This window comes from Meriones unguiculatus, chromosome 1 (assembly GCF_030254825.1).
Source record: "Meriones unguiculatus strain TT.TT164.6M chromosome 1, Bangor_MerUng_6.1, whole genome shotgun sequence".
NCBI classification, from domain to species: Eukaryota; Metazoa; Chordata; class Mammalia; order Rodentia; family Muridae; genus Meriones; species Meriones unguiculatus.
In genome coordinates this window covers 41,683,113-41,702,156 of record NC_083349.1, presented here as the reverse complement: position 1 = coordinate 41,702,156, position 19,044 = coordinate 41,683,113, and the positions used below count along the sequence as shown (strand labels likewise).

Here is a 19,044-nt window from a genome sequence, read left to right as displayed (position 1 = left end):
TGTGTATATATATATGTGTGTGTGTGTGTGTGTGTGTGTGTGTGTGTGTGTATACACCTGCAAATACATATATATACTTACCTGTGCAGCACAATCTACGTGCACACACATACTTTCTTGCTACACAGAAGTGAGGTTGAAACCATGAACCACCGCCCAAATCATAAGGAATGTGTGGGATGGGTTGTTTTTGCTTTCATACCTTTTTCCTCTCTTTAACGTCATAGAGGGCAATACTGGCAAACAAAGGCTCAATTTCAATCTCAAACCTATCAGAGAGAGAGAGAGAGAGAAATCAATACGGTTCTATCCTGGGTGAGTTTGAATGTCCTAGAAGTGCATGGATATATAAAAATTGTTAAAATGTAAACATGAAATCAGGGATAGCCCCACAAATATGAGAGACACAGATACTAACAGGGAAATATGAGAAGTTAATGGAAAATTCCAGATCATTTGAGGTCATGGCAGGTACTGCATTCTCTTTAAGAAAGTTTGCTTAAAAAATCAGAAGAGGGAGAAAACAGGGAAACGGACAGAAGCCCATCACAGAGGGCCTCTGGAAGACTCTATCCTGCAGGGTATCAAAGCAGATGCTGAGGCTCATAGCCAAACTTTGGGCAGACTGCAGGGAATCTTATGAAAGAAGTAGGAAATAATAAAACCTGGAGAGGACAGAAGCTCCACAAGGAGAGCAACAGAACCAAAAAATCTAGGCACAGGGGTCTTTTCTGAGACTGATACTCCAACCAAGGACCATTCATGGAGATAACCTAGAACCCCTGCACAGATGGAGCCCATGGCAGTTCAGAGTCCAAGTGGGTTCCATAGTAAGGGGAACAGGGACTGTCTCTGACATGAACTGATTGGCCTGCTCTTTGATCACCATCCCCTGAGGGGGACCAGCCTTACCAAGCCACAGAGGAAGACAGTGCAGCCACTCCTGATAAGACCTGATAGACCAGGATCAGAAGGAAGGGGAGGAGGACCTCCCCTATCAGTGCACTGGGGGAGGGGCATGGGTGTAAAAAACGGGAGGGAGGGGTTGGAAGGGGAGAAGGGAGGGAGCTACAGGTGGCATACAAAGTGAATAAACTGTAATTAATAAAAATAAATAAATAAATAAATAAATGCTTGGTGGTGGTACAGCAAGAGAGTGAGCAGAATGAAATTTTGGTCTGATCCAAAACACTTCTTCACAATCACATCATGCTGCTCCTGTAGAGAACCCTAGTTTGATTCCCAGAACCAACAACAGGAAGTTCACAACTGCCTGTAATTCCAGCTCCAGGAGATCTGACACCCTCTTCTGGCCTCTGCAGGCACCTGGACTGGAATGCACGCATCTCCTCCCCAACACGTTGGTATACATAACTTAAAAATAAAAATAAAAAATAAATAAAAAGCTCCAAAGGTCTACTAGTCAATAAGACATTTTAGATAGTTAACAAATAAGTATTGCTCTTCCTTAGACTTATAGTAGGAAATTAAGAGGCTGACTCACCATGATGACAATGAGTGCGTGCCCTACCCTCACCTGCTGCTGAAGGCTGTGCACTTGAGGTAGATTGAAAACAGAAGAGGGAGGGGAGGGATTAAACATATGGCAAATACTTGGGTGCCCTGGCCTTGCTTGATTTACAATAAGGAGCTCTTGGGGCCAGGGATTTATTTTAGGAGAAGATCACTTGTCTACCACACACAGACTCTAGGTTTGGTTCTGAACAAACAGTCACACACACACACACACACACACACATACACACACACACACACACACACACACACACACACACGGGGGGGGGGGCGGGGAGAACAGATACCCCATCAAAACCAGAAACAGAAGCCTGTCTTATTAACCCTGACTGCTGATTCCTCCTAAAGTCACAGGTTTGAAGAAAACATCCCCAAACTAATTCTTCCCCATGTTAGACATACATGTAAAATACAGGTGTACCTACTCATGGCATATGTGAGGCATGGCCTTACTGTCATATAGATCTTTCTCAACAGAAATTTTTTGGGCAGACAAAGGGGTTGGTCCACAGTATCATCTTCAGTGATGATATAATTTGGAACAATGATAGGTAGACTCATGAACAAGGAAACAAACAGAACTGGGCTCTGCACCCTCTGTCACCACTTATTACCGTCTTTCCTGATTTTATTTTACCTGAAAATGAAGGAAAGAAAACTGCCCTTCCCCTTTTCTATGGATCTTAAGAATCATTACGCTAATATACACAGCATATGTAGAAAACAATGCCTAACAGTAGCACACACACCACAGCAAAACCCACAACTATTGACAAAAAAATAAACTCATTGCATGTGTATAAAAATATCCTATAGGCATATATAAAATGCTATATTATCTGCATTATATTATTAGCACAAATAGTTTAGGGTATGTTAAATGAAATAAACCCATATTAAAAGGGCAAGTACTATATGATTCCACTTAAGGGAGGTATTGATATAGTCAAATTCAGAGACAGAAAGCAATGTAGTAGGTACCAAAAGATGGGGAGGAGGTGCGTTGAGGGGATACTAAGTTTACTTTGGAAAGACAGAAACACCTAGAAATGAATGGTGGTGATGGTTGTACAACAATGTTCTTGTACTCATCACTACTGCACTGTACATTAAAAATGGTGGATTTTGTTACATACACTTGTCACACACACATACACATCACAAAAAACAATTATCATTCTTTCTCGATTTTCACTTTTTGAGACAGGGATGTGCTATGTAGCTCAGGCTGACCTCAGAACCTACTGTGATCCCCTGCCTCTGCTTCTTCAGTGCTGGGATTACAGGCCAAGATTCTGGCCAGGAAATAGAACTTTAATTGAGGGCTTTGCTGTGCTGAGGTTCACCATGTCTCCTGGCAGGGTCAGCCTGTATCCAGTCATGCACTTTCTTACATGCAAAGGGTCTGGGCACAGCTGTGTGGTAGTTAGATTGGTACTGAGTGTGAAACCCTTTGTAGTTCAAAGAGGAAAAGAATGAAGTCCCAATATGAACGCCTTTCCTCTTCACAACAGGGTAATGCAGAGGTCACACTCCTGCTCTACAGGGAAGCTGGGGTGCAGAGAAATGAAATAACCTGGTGAAGGAGACCAAGGTGGGAAGTTCAGAGGCAGGCTGTGAGGCTACCTCTTTTAGGCAGAGGGCAAGGGCTTTTTCTTCCATTGCTTTCCCCAGTGTAGTCCTCAGACACTAGCATTTGAGGCAAGCATGCATGAGTTCTGGGTCCACTTGGGACCTGCTGAAGCAGAAAACCTTTTGAGGGAGGGGATGGCTATGAAAGGCCTCCCAAACGTCCATTAAGACCACTCCCTGGCTCGATTTAATACACTTTAAAGTCTCGATGCTAAAGAGAGTTCTCTGAGAGGAGATTAGTTTGTGCATGAGGGTATTAAATTTTAAACTAAAAGATTGCCCTCCTGAAATAAAAAACAGAAAGTGTTTTTAGTCTCTAGTTGTTTTTTTTTCTTGCTACTCAGAATTTTCAGAATTGGTACCAGCATAATTGTTTTTCTGTGTCCTCAAGAATTTATCTATTTCTCAAAAGCAAAAAAGAATGATGATAGAGATGTAGACATGTTTAGAAATTTCCTAACTAATAAAATCTATGGTATTATAAACAACTTCTTTCTTTTATCTAGTTTATAGTCAGGACAATTTCTTTGGCTTTTCCCTTCTCTCATGGATATACAAATAATATGAATGCCATTTACATCACTTGAACAGGCTTAGTATATATATATATATATATATATGACTATACATATCAGTTCCATTTAATTTCTTCTTTAGAAGCTGGGAAAACATCACTAGAAACTGACTTGACAATTTTCACTAAAGAAACTCAAGTAACTCCATGTTTTTTTAAAATAATTCATGTTTAGCTCAGAGGACATGTTTACCAACGTGTGAGAAGAGCTGCTGCGGCTTTATGTACTACGTAAGTCTGGAAGGCCTGGTGACAATTAGCCTGGGGGGAAGTTCTTCTAGTTTCAAATGATAACCTCAATGCATCTAACAGCAGCCCTGTTGAATGGGGATAAGTGTGGCCGACATGGTGCAGACTTTCTAAACAGAGGGAACAGCATCTTTCAGCCAGTCCTCTTGCTGACGGTTGACTTGCAAATACTAGAATTTGCCTTTCTGTGTCCTTTACTTAAAACAAGTCTGGTTTATAGGCTGAATCAGTGTATAAGAAAAGAGGCCCTGACACCCACCCCAAGGAACTGGCTAAAGGGAAAGGGGCTACAACAAAGCCAGCACAGGTCACTGCGAGAGTAGTGCTATTAGACTGTGTTGAAGGGCAGAACCAGGGGAGACCACACCAGAATCGCGGAAGGTTGGATCATCTGGTCTAATGACTTCATTTCTGAGAACGAACCCAAATGTCCAGAGATGCCAGCGATGAAACAAAGCCCCAAATGCAGGATCTAGGTATCTAATCAGACACTAACAGCTATGTAAGCGATCCTCACACTGACTATGAGGTAGATGGTCCCCCTATCAGCGTGTGAAAAACTGCCCAGCTTACGTTCTCTCCTCACCATGAAACCAGGGCCTTGCACATGCTAAGCACATTTTCCACCACTCAGGCACATCACCTATGTTTTCTGAAAGGTCTGTGACATGAAGAAGGAGAAAAGCTAATTCTTGAAAATCTGCAGAGACAAACAGTAGCTTGCAGACACTCTGGGGAGCACACAGCAATGCGCTGGGGGAGTGAAGAAAGTACTGAAGTCTCTTATTTCCTTCTTTACACTTCCTCATTTATGTACATTTTATAGAGAAGATAGTATTTTAATATGGAATAGTGTGTGTGTGTGTGTGTGTATGTAATGTCAAGAGTTCGTGAATGAGTATGAACTGATTCAAGAGCACTTCTGGCTTCACTGCCATTATAATTATTCATTCATTTGGTTTATTTGTGGTGTTAGGAGATTGTGCTGGCTAATTTTTAAAAATAATTTATTTAATATTTTTATGTGCATTAATGTGAAGGTGTCAGATCCCTTGGAATTGGCATTACCAACAGTTGTGAGCTGCTATGTGGGTGCTAGGAATTGAACCCAGGTCCTTTGGAAGACCAGACAGTGCTCTTAACCACTGTGCCATTTCTCCAGCCCCCTGTGCTGGCTAATTTTGTCAACCTGACACAGGCTGCAGTCATCGCAAAGGAGGGAGCCCCAAATGAGAAGATGACTCCATAAGATGGAGCAGTAGGCAAGCCTATAGAACATTGTATTAATTAAAGATCATGTGGGATGGGGCAGCACGTTTTGGGCGGTGCTGTTCCTGGGCTGGTGGTCCTGGTTTCTATAAGAAAGCAGATCAGGCAAGACATGGGGGAGCAAGCCAGTAACCAGTACCCAGCCATGGCCTCTGCATCAGCTCCTGTCTCTAGGTTCCCACCCTCTGTCCTGACTTCCTTCAGTGATGGACTATGGATGTGGAATCGTAAGGCAAATAAACAACTTGCCTTCCCAACTTGCATTTGGTTGTGGTGTTTGATCACTGCATTAGTAGCCCAATCTAAGATAGGGTCCAAACTGAAGGTATTAAATTTATACCATGCAAGTATTCTGGACACCCGTGTCTGCTTCCCATGATATAGAACACTGGCTGTTAAGGGCTTTGTAGGAACAGAATTCAGGTCTAGTCAATTCTAAGCTCTGCTCTTTCCATTACCCCAAAGGCTCCCCTCTATTGAAAAGATGCTGGGAGAATCCTCCTGACCCCAGTGCTGATGATGCAGGCACAGTTTTTATCTAAAAAGCAAGGTGGGCATCAGTACAGTGGCTGGGTTTCTGATACTTACTTCAGGGTCTGCACCTTGACCAATATTCTGTTGCCCAGATGTTCCTTGGGACACTCCGGTACTGGACGTATTTCCACAGCATCCTCCTGTTATTAATCACATTGTAAAGGAATCATTAGCAACTTTCCACAGGGCTTTGTAAACAGAGAAAGCCAGGGGAGGAAGGGCTGCCCTCCTTGTCTAGCAGCAGAATAAGGCTCTGTCTTAAAACTTGAGTTTGGCATCATCCATCAACATTCAAAGCCAGCACATACAGGAAACATTTTCTTCTCTCAGCAAATAAGCATTTAAGCATTTAAGAGAAAGAAACTAAGAGAGAAAGGCGGAGAGGAAGGGAGGGAGGGAGGGAGGGAGGGAGGGAGGGAGGGAGGGGAGGGAGGGGGGGAGGGAGGGAGGGAGGGAGGGAGGGAGGGGAGGGAGGGGGAGGGAGGGAGGGAGGGGAGGGAGGGGGAGGGAGGGAGGGAGGGAGGGAGGAAATCAAACACAGCTCTGGCTTAGTAACATCTACCAGAAGGCACTGCAAGAATTTACGATGAGTCTTTTTCCCTCTAAGCTCTAAAAAACACATTCAAAAACACTTCCCTTTACAAGTCTATTTATATGTTGTATCTTTACTGTGTGTGTGTGGGGGGGTGCTTGCTTGTGCACTGTGTGTGGAACACACATGCCGTGGTTTGCACGTAGATGTTTACTTTCAGGAGTTGGGTCTCTCCTTCTGCTGTGTTTTCCAGTGGTCAATTCAGGACACGGGGCTTGGTGGCAAGCACCTCTAACTGCTGAGCCATCTCACTAGCTGCTTGTTTTAACAAGTCAATGTCTGAGTTTCAGACTTGAAATGTGAGTCAAAATAATTACCAATCGTTGTAAGAGAACCTCTTGTCTTGGTTTGTTTTTCAATATCTTAAATAGGAAGTAGAGGCCTGAAGGTGAATTACGTCTACACACACTCAGCTAAAATGCTAACATTCTAGGTGTAAGACAACTAAGTGAGGACAAGCACTACATCAAATCCTACCACAACTTTACACTGACATCTGCACCATGTTAACCATATTCCTATTTGTAAAGACAAATAATGTCTACTTTTCAAAGCTTCAACTCACACTCCTGCAGCAGGCTATCCAACCCTGCTGGTGTAGGATCATGGGCTGATGCTCAGAGGAAGCCAAAGCACTGGGTCATTGCCTAGCTGTCTTTTCGTGGGCAATAGAGTGAGGGTTCCCCACCCCAACACAGCTCAATAATCTTTTTAACAATAGCAGTTGTCACTTCATGGTAAATCTGTTCCCAGTTTGGTGGGATGATCCAAATGATGAACTCACCACCACTCCCCCCTCCCTCCCCACAGCTCCCATTGCTGAGGCAGGTGGCATTTTGCTGATGGAACTGGTGGCTTCCCTTCAGAGGAGTTGAGCTGGACTCTTGTACAGCAAGCCAGGACTTTCAAGATTGCCAGAGCAGCTCCATCTGCAGGAAAACCCACTTACTGGAGAACACATCATAATATTATATTTCTAATGGTAGCTCTGGTTTGAATGATAACTTTAGAATATTCTTTTAAATAATCTTTAGTCGAGGAAGTGTTAAACATATAGAAGTAGATATACTAGTAAAATGAACCACCATTTATGCTCACTTGGCTCCAACAATTTCAGCTCAGAACACTGCTTTTGTCTATATGGCCTCAGATGTCTATATGTCCCCAAATTTAATATTGGATTACTTAGAAGCAAGTTTCCATGCATCATACGATTCCACTATACGTATTTCAGTACATATGGGGACGTTTAAAAATGTCAACAATAACATTATTGACCTAAAAACTAATTATACTTTCTTGTTACTAAATACTTTGTGACAGTTCACTAAATCAAGATCTAAATAAGGTTCATATATTACTTTTGGATAACATTTTCCTAGGATTCTTGTATTTGAATTTATTGAGGCTTCACATTTACCAGAAATAGATAATTCCCAAGTGGCAGAAGGAGGAAATGAGATGCTTTAGAAGATTGCTGAGGTTTTCATCATCCTAGGGTGTGTGTATGTATGTGAGTGTAAATGTGTGCTTGTGTGCTTGTGTGCTTGTGTGTGTTAGGGGAGGACAGGAGGGAGAAAGCATGATATCCCTCCATTTGTTGACCCATGGATCCCGCAGCCAAGTCTACACCTGACTTCCTGCGGTTTTTGTTATGAGAGCCAGTGAGTACGCGCCTTTGCTTTTTAAAATTGTTTGTAGTTGGGTTCCATCACTCATAACCGATAGACTAGACTATCAGCAAACGCCTCTGTGATGTGGAGTGGAAGGAGGGCATATTTCTTGGGGATTAACACAGAGAATGCCTATCACAGAATGAGCCGGAATTGGGGAAGAGCTTGCATGGTGAAAACTTGGCAGCTGAATCCTACTTTGGCCTTTTCTACAGACTCTTAAAATTTCAACAAAAGGGTTTGTCCTTTTAATGTTCTTTATTGGGAAATAAAATAGTGGCAACATAAAACAGTCTCATTAGTGTAAGAAACCAGCATTTATAATCCTTTCAGAGCAGGCGGATTTCACCTCTGTCCCATAAGACTTTCTTGGCTAACGTTCAAATGACAAGCACAAACACAACTTCTTGGAGAACAATCTGAAAATATTAAAGGGTGGTGTAGAGGCTCTCAAGCATTTTATACATCCCAGTTTACAAGTAGCTGGTAAGATAATTGTACTACGCCCCTCTCCACTCAATGAAAGCAGGCCACTGGGGCCTCAGCCAAGATAACTTTCAGCTCCCAGCTCGAAATTCCCGCATTGTCTCAAAGACCATGAAACAAAGCTCCCACAAAACAGTTTATGGCTCATTCTTTGAGTCAAGTTAGACTGGACTTCCTCCCATTCGATCCAGGAGACGCTGACGGTGAGCGTCTGACTCATCCTGTCCCTCCTGCACTTTCTTCTGTCATGTGATGTCCACTTTAGTCTCTCCTGTTACACTGAACATCTCGGAGATGAGCAGAAGGGGAGGAAGTGGAGGCCAAAGCTGTCAAATTCAATATTTCTTGACAAATCTGATTTCTAAAAGTCTTAATGTTGTGAATGGAGTTGAAACCTTAGAAGAACTGACTTTCAAAGCACTGTCTGTGTTTTCTTGGCGTGTGCTAGTGACAGTGTCCTCATACACAAGCACACGTGTTTCCGCGGTGTGTGCTAGTGACTGGGTCTTTACATGTAGGCATGAAAGCAAACATGAGATTGTGGGGCCCCTGATTTATAATTTAGTTCACCTGCTGAATCTTGAACAAATCGCTTAAATGTTTTCAAGCTTAGATTCCAACTCAAAATATGCTGATGATAATACTGACTGTATTCTTCCTTATTAGTTTTAAAATCAATATTTACAATTGATAATAAAAGTATTTATATCTATGGCATAAAAATGTGATTATTTTATGTATTCATTGTAGGTATGTTTTTGGTTTTTTGTTTTGTTTTGTTTTATTTTCAGGACAGGGTTTCCTTGTGTAGCCCTGACTGTTCTGGAACTCGCTTTAGACCAGGCTGGCCTTGAACTTATAGAGATTTGCCTGCCTCTGCCTCTCAAGTAATGGGAGTAAAGGCATGTGCCAGCACTGCAGCAGAAGATTCTTATACATTATCTTGCCAATTTATCTTTTTGTTTGGTGCTGACAGAATTGTTTATAATTATTAACATTTAAAAAATGCACACTACCATATCATTAATTGTAGTCACTATACAGGAAAATCCAGTGCTCCAGTCTAACTGAAACTTTGTCACTTTTGATCCAATCTCTCTCCCTATCTGTTATCCACAAGTCTTAGTTATTTCCTCTTCATTTTCTCTTTAATGAAACACATTTTATATGCCCCAGATAGGATACCCCCCACTCTCTGTGTATGTGTGTGTATGTATGCATGTATGTATGTGTGTATATATATATATATATATACACACCCGTGTGTGTGTGTGTGTGTGTGTGTGTGCGTGTGTGTGTACGCGCGCACCTACCCATGACCCCAGTCCATTGGGTCATCATTCTGCCTCTTCCCCTCTCCCTTATTTTTGAGTGAAAGTCCCCCCCCGAACCTGCAGCTCACCATTCCAGCTAGACTGGCAGAGCCCCCAGGATCCGTCTGTGTCTGCTTCCAGGGTTGGAGTTACAGACACATGTCACAATGTCCAGTGTTCTTGTGGGTGCTGGAGTCCCGGCACTTGTGTGGCAATCTCTTTACCCACTGAGCTGTCTCCCTAGCCCCGAGATACTTACTGACTTATTTAGTGGTGAGCAAGCTATTTTTCAATGTATCAGATTACTCTTTAGGTTTCTCATTTCTTCATGGATCTGTGTGGAAGGGTGGAGGGGAGAGAGCGACCTTCAGGAACTGGTTCTCTCCTTCCAGCCTGTGGGTTCTGGGGGTCAACTCTGGTCCCCAGTCTCTGTGACAAGCACCATTAACCACTGCCCCATCTTTGATGGTCTCAAGATATTTATTTTTAATCTGCTTCAGAGGATTTGAGGCTTCAAACAAAACCGCAACTAACATAAGCAGCTAAGAAACCAGGGTGATTGGAAAATAAGGACAAGAAGAGAGAAGCAGCTGAGGGACAGCTAAGTGTAAGCTGCCATGTTTGGTGTCAGCAATCAGGAATGTGAACCTCGGCAAGGGATTCTGAGGGCTTGAGGGGCATTTCCCCTACGTCCTCCTAAGGGTGGGGCTAGATGATGAGCACGCCCCGTCCTGTATGACACTGCCACAATGGACTTGATGCTGCATCTCCTTCCTGTGGCTTTGTGTTGTCTCCTTACAGGCCATGGGAAGTAAATCAAAGTGGGGGAGGGGTGAGCTAACAGGTCACAGGAACAGCAGCTGCAGAGGAGCAGGTTCAGGCTTTCTGATGTCTTGCTTGGTCCGGAACCAAACTTCAAAGATTTGCATCTATAGACAGGTACATTATCTTTTACGTGAAATTCCTGCAAATCTTATTCCTTTTCATTATTTGTATGCGCACATTTGTATGTGTATACCTGGGCAGGTGTGTGCCACAGCGGGCATGTGGAGGTGAGAGGGCAATTTTGTGGACTCAGTTCTCTATCACCTTTATGTGAATTCTGGGGCTCAAACTCAGGTCTCCAGGCTTGCATGCCCAAGCACTTTGTCATTGGGCCATCTCACCGGTCCCCAGACCTCGGTTCTCACAACTGAACTTTATATAAAACTTGAGCAGGGGAGATGGAACAGCTGTCTTGTGCTGGTGAGAGCTGGGAGTGTAGGGAACGTGACAAAGGTAAAGGCTGAAAACACCATATGAGATGCAAGGAATCAACACACAAAAGACCTGAGGGGTGGCCACCTCGCATGCAATCCAAAGTGCTCCAGCAAGTGACTGCAGGCAACGTCTAAATTGTTCTGGGGCAACTTCAGTAAGTAAGCAGTGGGAAAACAGGATTCTACAGCTTCACACACTGGGAGCATGGCTGTGATTATCTCTGCCTGGAGTAGATTCAGAGCAGTGTCCCCACTTGCTCTCTCGGGCCACAGGGGGAGGGACTGTGGGGACCACAACAGAATTGAACAACACCAAGCTTGAAGTAACATGTGTTTTGATAGGTTAGCTGTGAAACACACCCCCAAGTAGCTGGATGGTTGGCTCTGAGTGAGACTACTGTACATAGAGCCTTGAAATGTTTACAAGACTGAAGTGCTATGAAAATTCTAATTATTGCTATAAGAATCTATCAGTGTAATTATCAATAAGTGGCTCCCCTATGACACAAGTGTCCTTAGGTGAAAAACAAGTATCCTGATATTTGCACGCTGGTCTACGGTGGCAGAGAGCATAAAAATACTTCGGTTCTCTGTTGTCATCAATATCCTCCCCTATGAAACTTGCACCCACCTCATCCACGCATGGATACAGGGCGAAGAGCTCAGCCTGTCGATTGGTCTTGCGGGCCTCCTCTTTCTCCTTCTCAAAGTCCTCAGCACTCACAAGCTGCAGCAGGTTTTCCAGCCGCTCATCAGGCTGCAGGCTGCGGAGGTCGAAGTCACAAGTAGTGAGGGGGCCCTTCCCAGACACATCACATAGCACGTTTAAGCGATGGGGTCCTTTCTGTTAGAGAAAGCAATTGGCTTTTATGAGGGTCAAGGGTCACAAATGAGAACTAGACTCAAGGATGTCTCAAGACTGCTCCAGGGGTCTACAGAATCTCAGGTCTCAGGGAGGTTTATGTTTGGCTTTGTTTTTTGTTTTTTTGAATGAACTATGGGCTTTGACAAAACTGTTCTTGACTTTCTGATGGGACTATTCTGAGGTGAGATGCTCTTTCTGTCCTGGAAGCAGGTCAGTCATTACTCATCGGTTAGATAAGCCAGTCCTGAGCAAGGACTTGAAAATGACACTGTGTTCCTAGTAGTCGCTGGCTGAAGCCAAGTCTCTTAGGAACCACACTCACATCTCAGGCTGGAGCAAACAGGTTAGGGCAGGTGTAACACAAAGGAGCCTGGACTGCAAACAGAGGGAACTTTCTCTAATCAACTCCAGAGCCTGGGTTTTGAGACTAGAAAATAAGATGAACTCTAAGGAGCCTTCAAAAAAATGTGTCTACACTCTAAAGCTGAGTGTTAAGTTTGCAAATACAGATATATGGAATTGGGGTACGTTTGCCCACAGGACATTAGTAATGGTTATAGGAGCAGGCGCCAATCAAATACTGCACTGGCTATTTAAGCTTATAGCTGCAGCAAGAACTCATTTGCCTGCTTGTTTTCTCATCTATAACATCAGCCCTATGGACTAGCACACCAACTTTAAAAAAGTAACATTTGCATCATTGACAGCTCTTCTACATTTCTTTTCTAAAACACATACAGCATAAAATATATCATCTCAGTCATCTTTGGTAGAGATAGTGCAACCATCCTCACTCTCCATCTTTATGATTCTTTTCATTTTACAAAACTGAAACTCTGTATTCACTAAACAGAAACTCCCCATTCCTCCCCAGTTGCCAGGCAACCATGCTGGATGCACCACTCTTCCACAGTAGACACTTGGATTGCTTCCATCTTTTGGCTACTGGGAGCAATGTTTCTGTGGACACGGGTATATGTAGCATTGCATTAATAAACTGTAACCACTTTATAAAAATATCAGCAACAGCAGTAATAGTAGCCAGCACTTATTGGGCACCAAGTGAAGCTGGCATTGTTCAAAATCTACACATTCTGACTCACTCAATACTCATATAGCCTCATGAGGCACTTAGTATCGTCCTTGGTTTCCAGGGAAGAAAACTAAAACCCAGAAAGGTTAAAGATGGAGCCTGCAGACAGAGAGGTAGTATGAGGGCATTAATAAGAAAGGTCAGGCAATCCAACAGTGAAGGCTTTGCTTCATACTGGCTCTCATCATCCTAGGAGGGGCCCACCTTAGTTCCCTCCCGCAACTACAGCCCCTTCACCTTTTCCATTTTAATCACTGTGCTTTGGGGTTTCTATTTGAATACTGATTTCTGCAGCTACAAACAAGTTTGGGGATAATAGTCACTGACTCAGACAGTAGAGTTCCTCCTATTTGAATGGTCTGTGAGTCTCACTTTATTCTAGTTTTAAAAAAAAATGACAGCATGCCTGGGGCAGAGCTGCCCTGTCACCTGGTAACCATGTTTGTTGATAGGAAATACCTGAGTGGCCGGTTCACTGAACTCCAAGGTTTCCGACTCAAACGTCTGCTTCTGAAGCGTCTTATGGAAATCTTTGCGAGATCCAGTCTTTTTAAAGCTGCAAAACTCTGGACTTCCTTGGTTTCTTTCATTGTTGACACGATTTGATTTGGAGGGAGATGGGGAGTGGGAGAGAGGGACAAAGAGGCAAAGCATTAGATTAAAAATAAAGTCATGGCGCAAGGGCAGAGAAAGTGGTAGAGGAGCCTGCACAGAGAGGCCAATTGTAATGCCTCCATCTAATTATGTGCTCAGCCCTCACACAAGGCTCCGCTGTAGTGACATACAAACTGGCCTCCTGGCTGGCCCATTATGAAGGGCAGAAACAGCCTGGGAAAATGCCACTGTTGAGGTGTGGTCGTTTCAGTTGTGGGGCGCTTGGCTCCAAGCTGAAGCTAAACTGTGACTGCACTGTAAGAAGCTGAAATGAATTTAACAGTGTGTAGAAGCAGCAAGTAGAGATTGTTTGAAGATAAAAATAGAGAAAGCCACTTCCTCTCCATATCAATGTTCTTAATAATGAGTAAGAAAAGCAGGACATGGCTAAGAAGAAAATATACAAAAATGATGTGTGGACCAACATTCTTTGCTAACATTCATGGCCCCACTCTGGGAACTTCACTACAACTCTGTCAAAAGGATAAAAATGGAGGTCAGTGTCAGTGGTAGAGTCCTTGCCCAGCAAGCATGAGGGCCTACCCCTACCCTCTCCCTTTCCCCCTCTCTCTTTCCTCCTCTTTCTGTCTGTCTGTCTTCCCATACACATACACATAGTGGGAAGGGGTCTAATATAGACTGGCCAAGGCTATCACTGGAGAAGTGAGACCATGATGGAAAAGGCAAGAGCTCTAAGTCATCATCTCATAACTATAGAAACCAACGTCTGTATTTCCCATTTTTCTCACTGAAAGGCATATTTTTGAAACAGGCTACTAAGTGTATGTATGTGTTCTTTCTGTTTGTCTTGCAAAGATCATTCTGCAGGTTGGTAAAGAACATAAAATGAGGTTAGAATTTATTAGGCAGCTCAAATAGCCTACAGCTAAAGGCAGAACTGAAGGAAGGCCAGCAATGATTCAAACACGCTTTGGAAGTCTCTGAAAGGGAGAGGTATTGCAGGAAGAGAGTGACACTCACTCAGGTACTGAAGGTATGTTAGTTCATTGTTATTACTTAAGGAAGCAGGAGACGCCCCAGTGCCTTTGGCAGGGAGGCCAGGATTTCTCTAGACTTTACAGAGCTCAGAAGACAAACAATTCATTATGAGAAAAAGAGACCAACAGCCTGGAAGTTCTTTGCTGGAGCAGCCTGGCAACTCTTCCAAGCCTGGGTTACTATGACTGGCCAGCTTCAGTGTCCACCGCAATCTATAGTAATAAGGCTATGTAAAAAAAAGAAGAAGAAGAAGATGGCCATAGTATACTCTAAAGAAATAAGAATAAATACTTAGAAAAAAATCAAGAAAATGCCTATAATAATTTCTGATTTAGAGTTCCTAAGTATTTGAAAACAAACAAAAATACATATCATATTGTTCAAAAACATCAATAACAAAAGTGCTCCCAAGAATGTTTTAAACAGGATGTAACTATTTTAAACTTAAAATTAATTATTAAAATTTAAATATTTCAGAGAATTCTTTTGGTTCCAGTTGCTCTGAGTTGGCAAATGAATTATAACCAAAAAACATTTATGTTATAAAATTTACTGTCTTTTAAAAGAGTTCTTTGGGAGAACACCTGGTTTCTTAAGTCTGCTAACTTCTTGAAAGTTATTCTCAACCAAAGAAGTCTAGGGAGCTACATGGAGGGGAATGGTAGGCCTTCTTGGTGCTGAAAGGGAGAAACAAACCTGAGCATGCAGCAGGGGGGATCAATAGGCAATGGTGCCACCAGGACTTAGGCTTGAGTTGGATCCCTGGAGCCCAAATAAGGTGTTGTCTGTACACAGACACTCACCGTCACAAAGAAACAAGTAACTAAATGAAAAAGGATAATCTAGTCCATCACTTCACTCACTTGGCCACACTGTGGGTGCTCTAATGTCCCAGGAAGAGGAAATTATCTAACTAAAGTAGTGGCAAATATGGGCAAATAAGTATTATCTTGCAATTAGACCTAAATGAAAACACACCAGGCCTGTGGTTATTGGCTCTGTAAAGCTCTATGTGAAACAGAAAAAGAAAAAAGAAAAAAAAAAATAAATGATAGCACCAATGCCTCAGAACCAGTTCTAGCTCCTCATGGTGATGTCTGCAGTTTTTTAGGAGCCATCCCCTCCAAAGAGAACTGACTCTGAAGGGTCAGTGTTACAAGCTCCTTTTCAAGGAAAACTTCAGCCATAGGGAAAAACAAACAAGCAAACAAACTCACGAAGCAGCTGAGCTAAAAGCCTGTGGTGCAGCTGCCTTAGCCACGGCACTACACTAAGCTGGCTTGCCTTTTTCCCTTTGTCTTGTAAACTACACCTATTTCTAAGAGTGTTTATAAGCCAGAAAGCAAACACACACACACAAGCACAACACACACGTGTCTGCCTTCATTATCATCTTCAGATCATGCCTTTGTCTGTTTCATATCAGGGTAAGGAATGGACATGGGTGAATTTAAAGGGATCTTTCCTGATTTTGTGATTTCATGATAAAAAGTCCATACATTATAGCAAACAACATAAATTCTGATTTGCTCTTCTAAAGATCCTTTTGGGGGCACAAAATGTATGTCTTTTTTTGTCTGTTTGTTTGTTTCATGCAAATTTGGTCAGACTGTATTATGGAGTTCTTTACATAGATCCCAAAGACACTGGCAAATCAATTAGAGGTTGATGCCAAAGTTTATTTCCTAACATACACACTTTAGCTTTTGGGACCTGTGCTATAAAAAGCAGTAAGACTAGTGTGCCCATGTTGGGGTCAGAGCAAAATTTTCTCCCTTTCCTCATACCCTTTAGCACTCGCTTCCCCATCTGTAAGTCTCAGAAAGTCACAGTGCCCCTCTTGGAAGCAGGGGTAACTCTGGCTGGGGAGAGGCAGGGGCTGGCAGGCAAAGCGGTGACTCATTCCAGAGGTGCCAGCATGGAAGAAGCCACCACTGAGTAGGTAGTGAGACAGCTGGCTCGGTGCCTCTGGCTACAGGCATCCCAGCCTAGTCACCCCACCCTGACAACTGACTTAAACAAAGCCAAGGTCCCATTGAGCCTGTGCGCAGATGAGGAAGATGGGGAAGTGGGCAAACTGGGAGAACAATTGTCTGCACAAAAGGAAGGCAGCCTTCAGCTTCCCGGGCTTTGTCTTTCGCACCCTGCCTACAGGCTCAGCAACACCCAAAGACCAAAGACTTCTTGAAAGCGTTCTCTTCAGAGCCAGAGTGTGCAGCCAGAAGAATCTGGCTCTTGAGTGAGAAGGGTCTGATCTGGGCAGGTGGCCTCATGTCTCTGAGCCAGTTTCCTCGGGTGTGGGAAAGGGGACAACTGAAGCTCACTTTAAGAGTTTATTGTGAGGATCAGAGAATAATCTTTTCTCCTTTCCATTCTCTCTCTCCTTCTCTTTCCCTCCCATTTCTCAAACACTCTCTCCTTTCCTTCCTTGTCACCTATACAATGAGGTGTTAAAACCGTAAAGGAACATTGGAACAAGGCAGCCATCCATGTCTTGGGATGGAAAGTAGCCTGGGAAGTCTAGAATTGGAACTTGAATCCAGAATAGGGTAAGGAATACATTTATTATGAAAGTGCTACCCTTACAGAGTGACGAATTAGAGCCCAAATGGCATAAGGAAGACGTCAGAGCAGGGGCAGCCTGATGCATGATCATCACTGGGCCCGGGTCTAATAATAATAATAATAATAATAATAATAATAATAATAGCAGCATTTCTAAGAAGGGACACCTGACATGAGGTGTTAGACTTAGGCTTAGTGATATCCCTGTGAAGGGGCATCCTGGTACTGTGTCAGTGCAACCTAAAGAGGCTCACCCAGGAAGGAGTGGTGTAGCTGGTGTCAGAACCGGAACAGAGTAAGGAGGGTGAATGGGGTGGAGGAGTGCATAGGCAATGGATACACACAGGAGGAGTAGACACTTAGTAGGAACATGAAAGACATGGGAGCCACACTTTGCCGGGTAAAGCAGCTAAAATATCAAAAGGAGAATGTCAGAACAAACGCCATGAAGTTGGCTGTATGTCAGCAAGAACTCATGGCTTTCATTCTGTTCTGAAAAAGAATCTGAGGAGCACACTTAACACACACAGCTTGGCCGCTGACTCCTGCTCTCCACCAAGCATAGTGCCATCTGAAAGCCAACTAATTCTAGGGTCAGGAAGGGAAAAATCTAAGGCTTCCTGGAATATCTTGTGTCAAAGAGTGAGAACACCTCATCAATGATTGCTGGGGCCATGTAAAAAAGACACCAGTCAAAATGAAGACCATTTGAACAACAAAATAAACAACAGAGATGAGTTAAATCCTTCAATAAAATGGGAAAATGCAGAACTACAGTGATAGAAATAAATTGAAGGCTTGGTGAGGAATGGGATATAACAATTAAACCCAAAGGGAGGAACGTTCTATAAAATAGCTGGCTCACAAGTTCAAAAGGCGGGGACATAAGAATATGTACTGAGAAGGTCTTTTAGCATGAGTAAGACTAAGGGCCTGAGGTACTTAAGCACACTGTGCAACTTGGAACTGGATTCTTGAAAGAACATTCTTTGGCCATTTGATGAAAAATGAAATCTGAGGATTAAGTGGTAATGAAATATTAATAATAATTTTAAGAATGTGGGGGTATATGGCAACCATATGGAAAATGTACATGTTTATAGCAATTATATACTAATGTAGGCAGGGTGATAGGAAAATCAGGAAGGAGCTCAGTTTCACATGGTTAGGGATAAGGAGAGGAGGTCTTTGCTTCATGTTGACAATTTTTCTATAAATTTGAGGTTGTCTCAAAATAAAAGAAAAGCAATATGCCAGGCACCTGACACTGTAGTAAAAACTACTGGGGCCCAAATCAATTCCCTCTTACCAACCCATGTCCCAATTCTCCAGCTGCTGTGAGCATAGGAATTGTCAACCCACTTATCTTCCTGTCCCCCATGACAACCTGTTCCTTTGGCTCCACGGTAGCTGTAAAGATTGGTTTTGGAACACAACAGTCCCCTACTTCAGAGTGGGACGGGGGGATAATTTGTAGTCTGGCTTTTCTCTTCACCACACTGTTGCAGCCCAAGGTGAGTAAGCTCTGTTCTAGGCTTTTCCTAAAGACCCTTGAAGACCACAGGCATCTAAATCCCTGCCTCGGGCTCTGCTTCCAGGGTAGCAACAAAGGTAGTTACATGCCAGGTGTTGTCATTAGCATCAGTGACAACAGTGTCACATGCAATGTCCATGAATGCACTCTAAGCCTGAACGCTCATTTCACAGATACACTGAGTTTAAAGTCTTCTAATATTTCTGAAGAATTACAT

General features: G+C 43.1%; 1 protein-coding gene across 3 annotated transcripts in view; it reads right to left on the bottom strand.

The window, feature by feature from the left end:
• The window catches only part of Dock8 (dedicator of cytokinesis 8), a 203,293-nt gene that overhangs the window by 116,119 nt on the left and 68,130 nt on the right, over window positions 1-19,044 (bottom strand). For all 3 annotated transcript variants that reach the window (XM_021627643.2, XM_060387841.1, XM_021627649.2), the window contains 4 exons: window positions 13,535-13,658; window positions 11,749-11,961; window positions 5,849-5,934; window positions 203-269 (listed from right to left, as the gene is read on the bottom strand). In XM_021627643.2, the coding sequence (XP_021483318.1) occupies window positions 203-269; window positions 5,849-5,934; window positions 11,749-11,961; window positions 13,535-13,658 (490 nt within the window). The remainder of the gene's footprint in view (window positions 1-202; window positions 270-5,848; window positions 5,935-11,748; window positions 11,962-13,534; window positions 13,659-19,044) is intronic.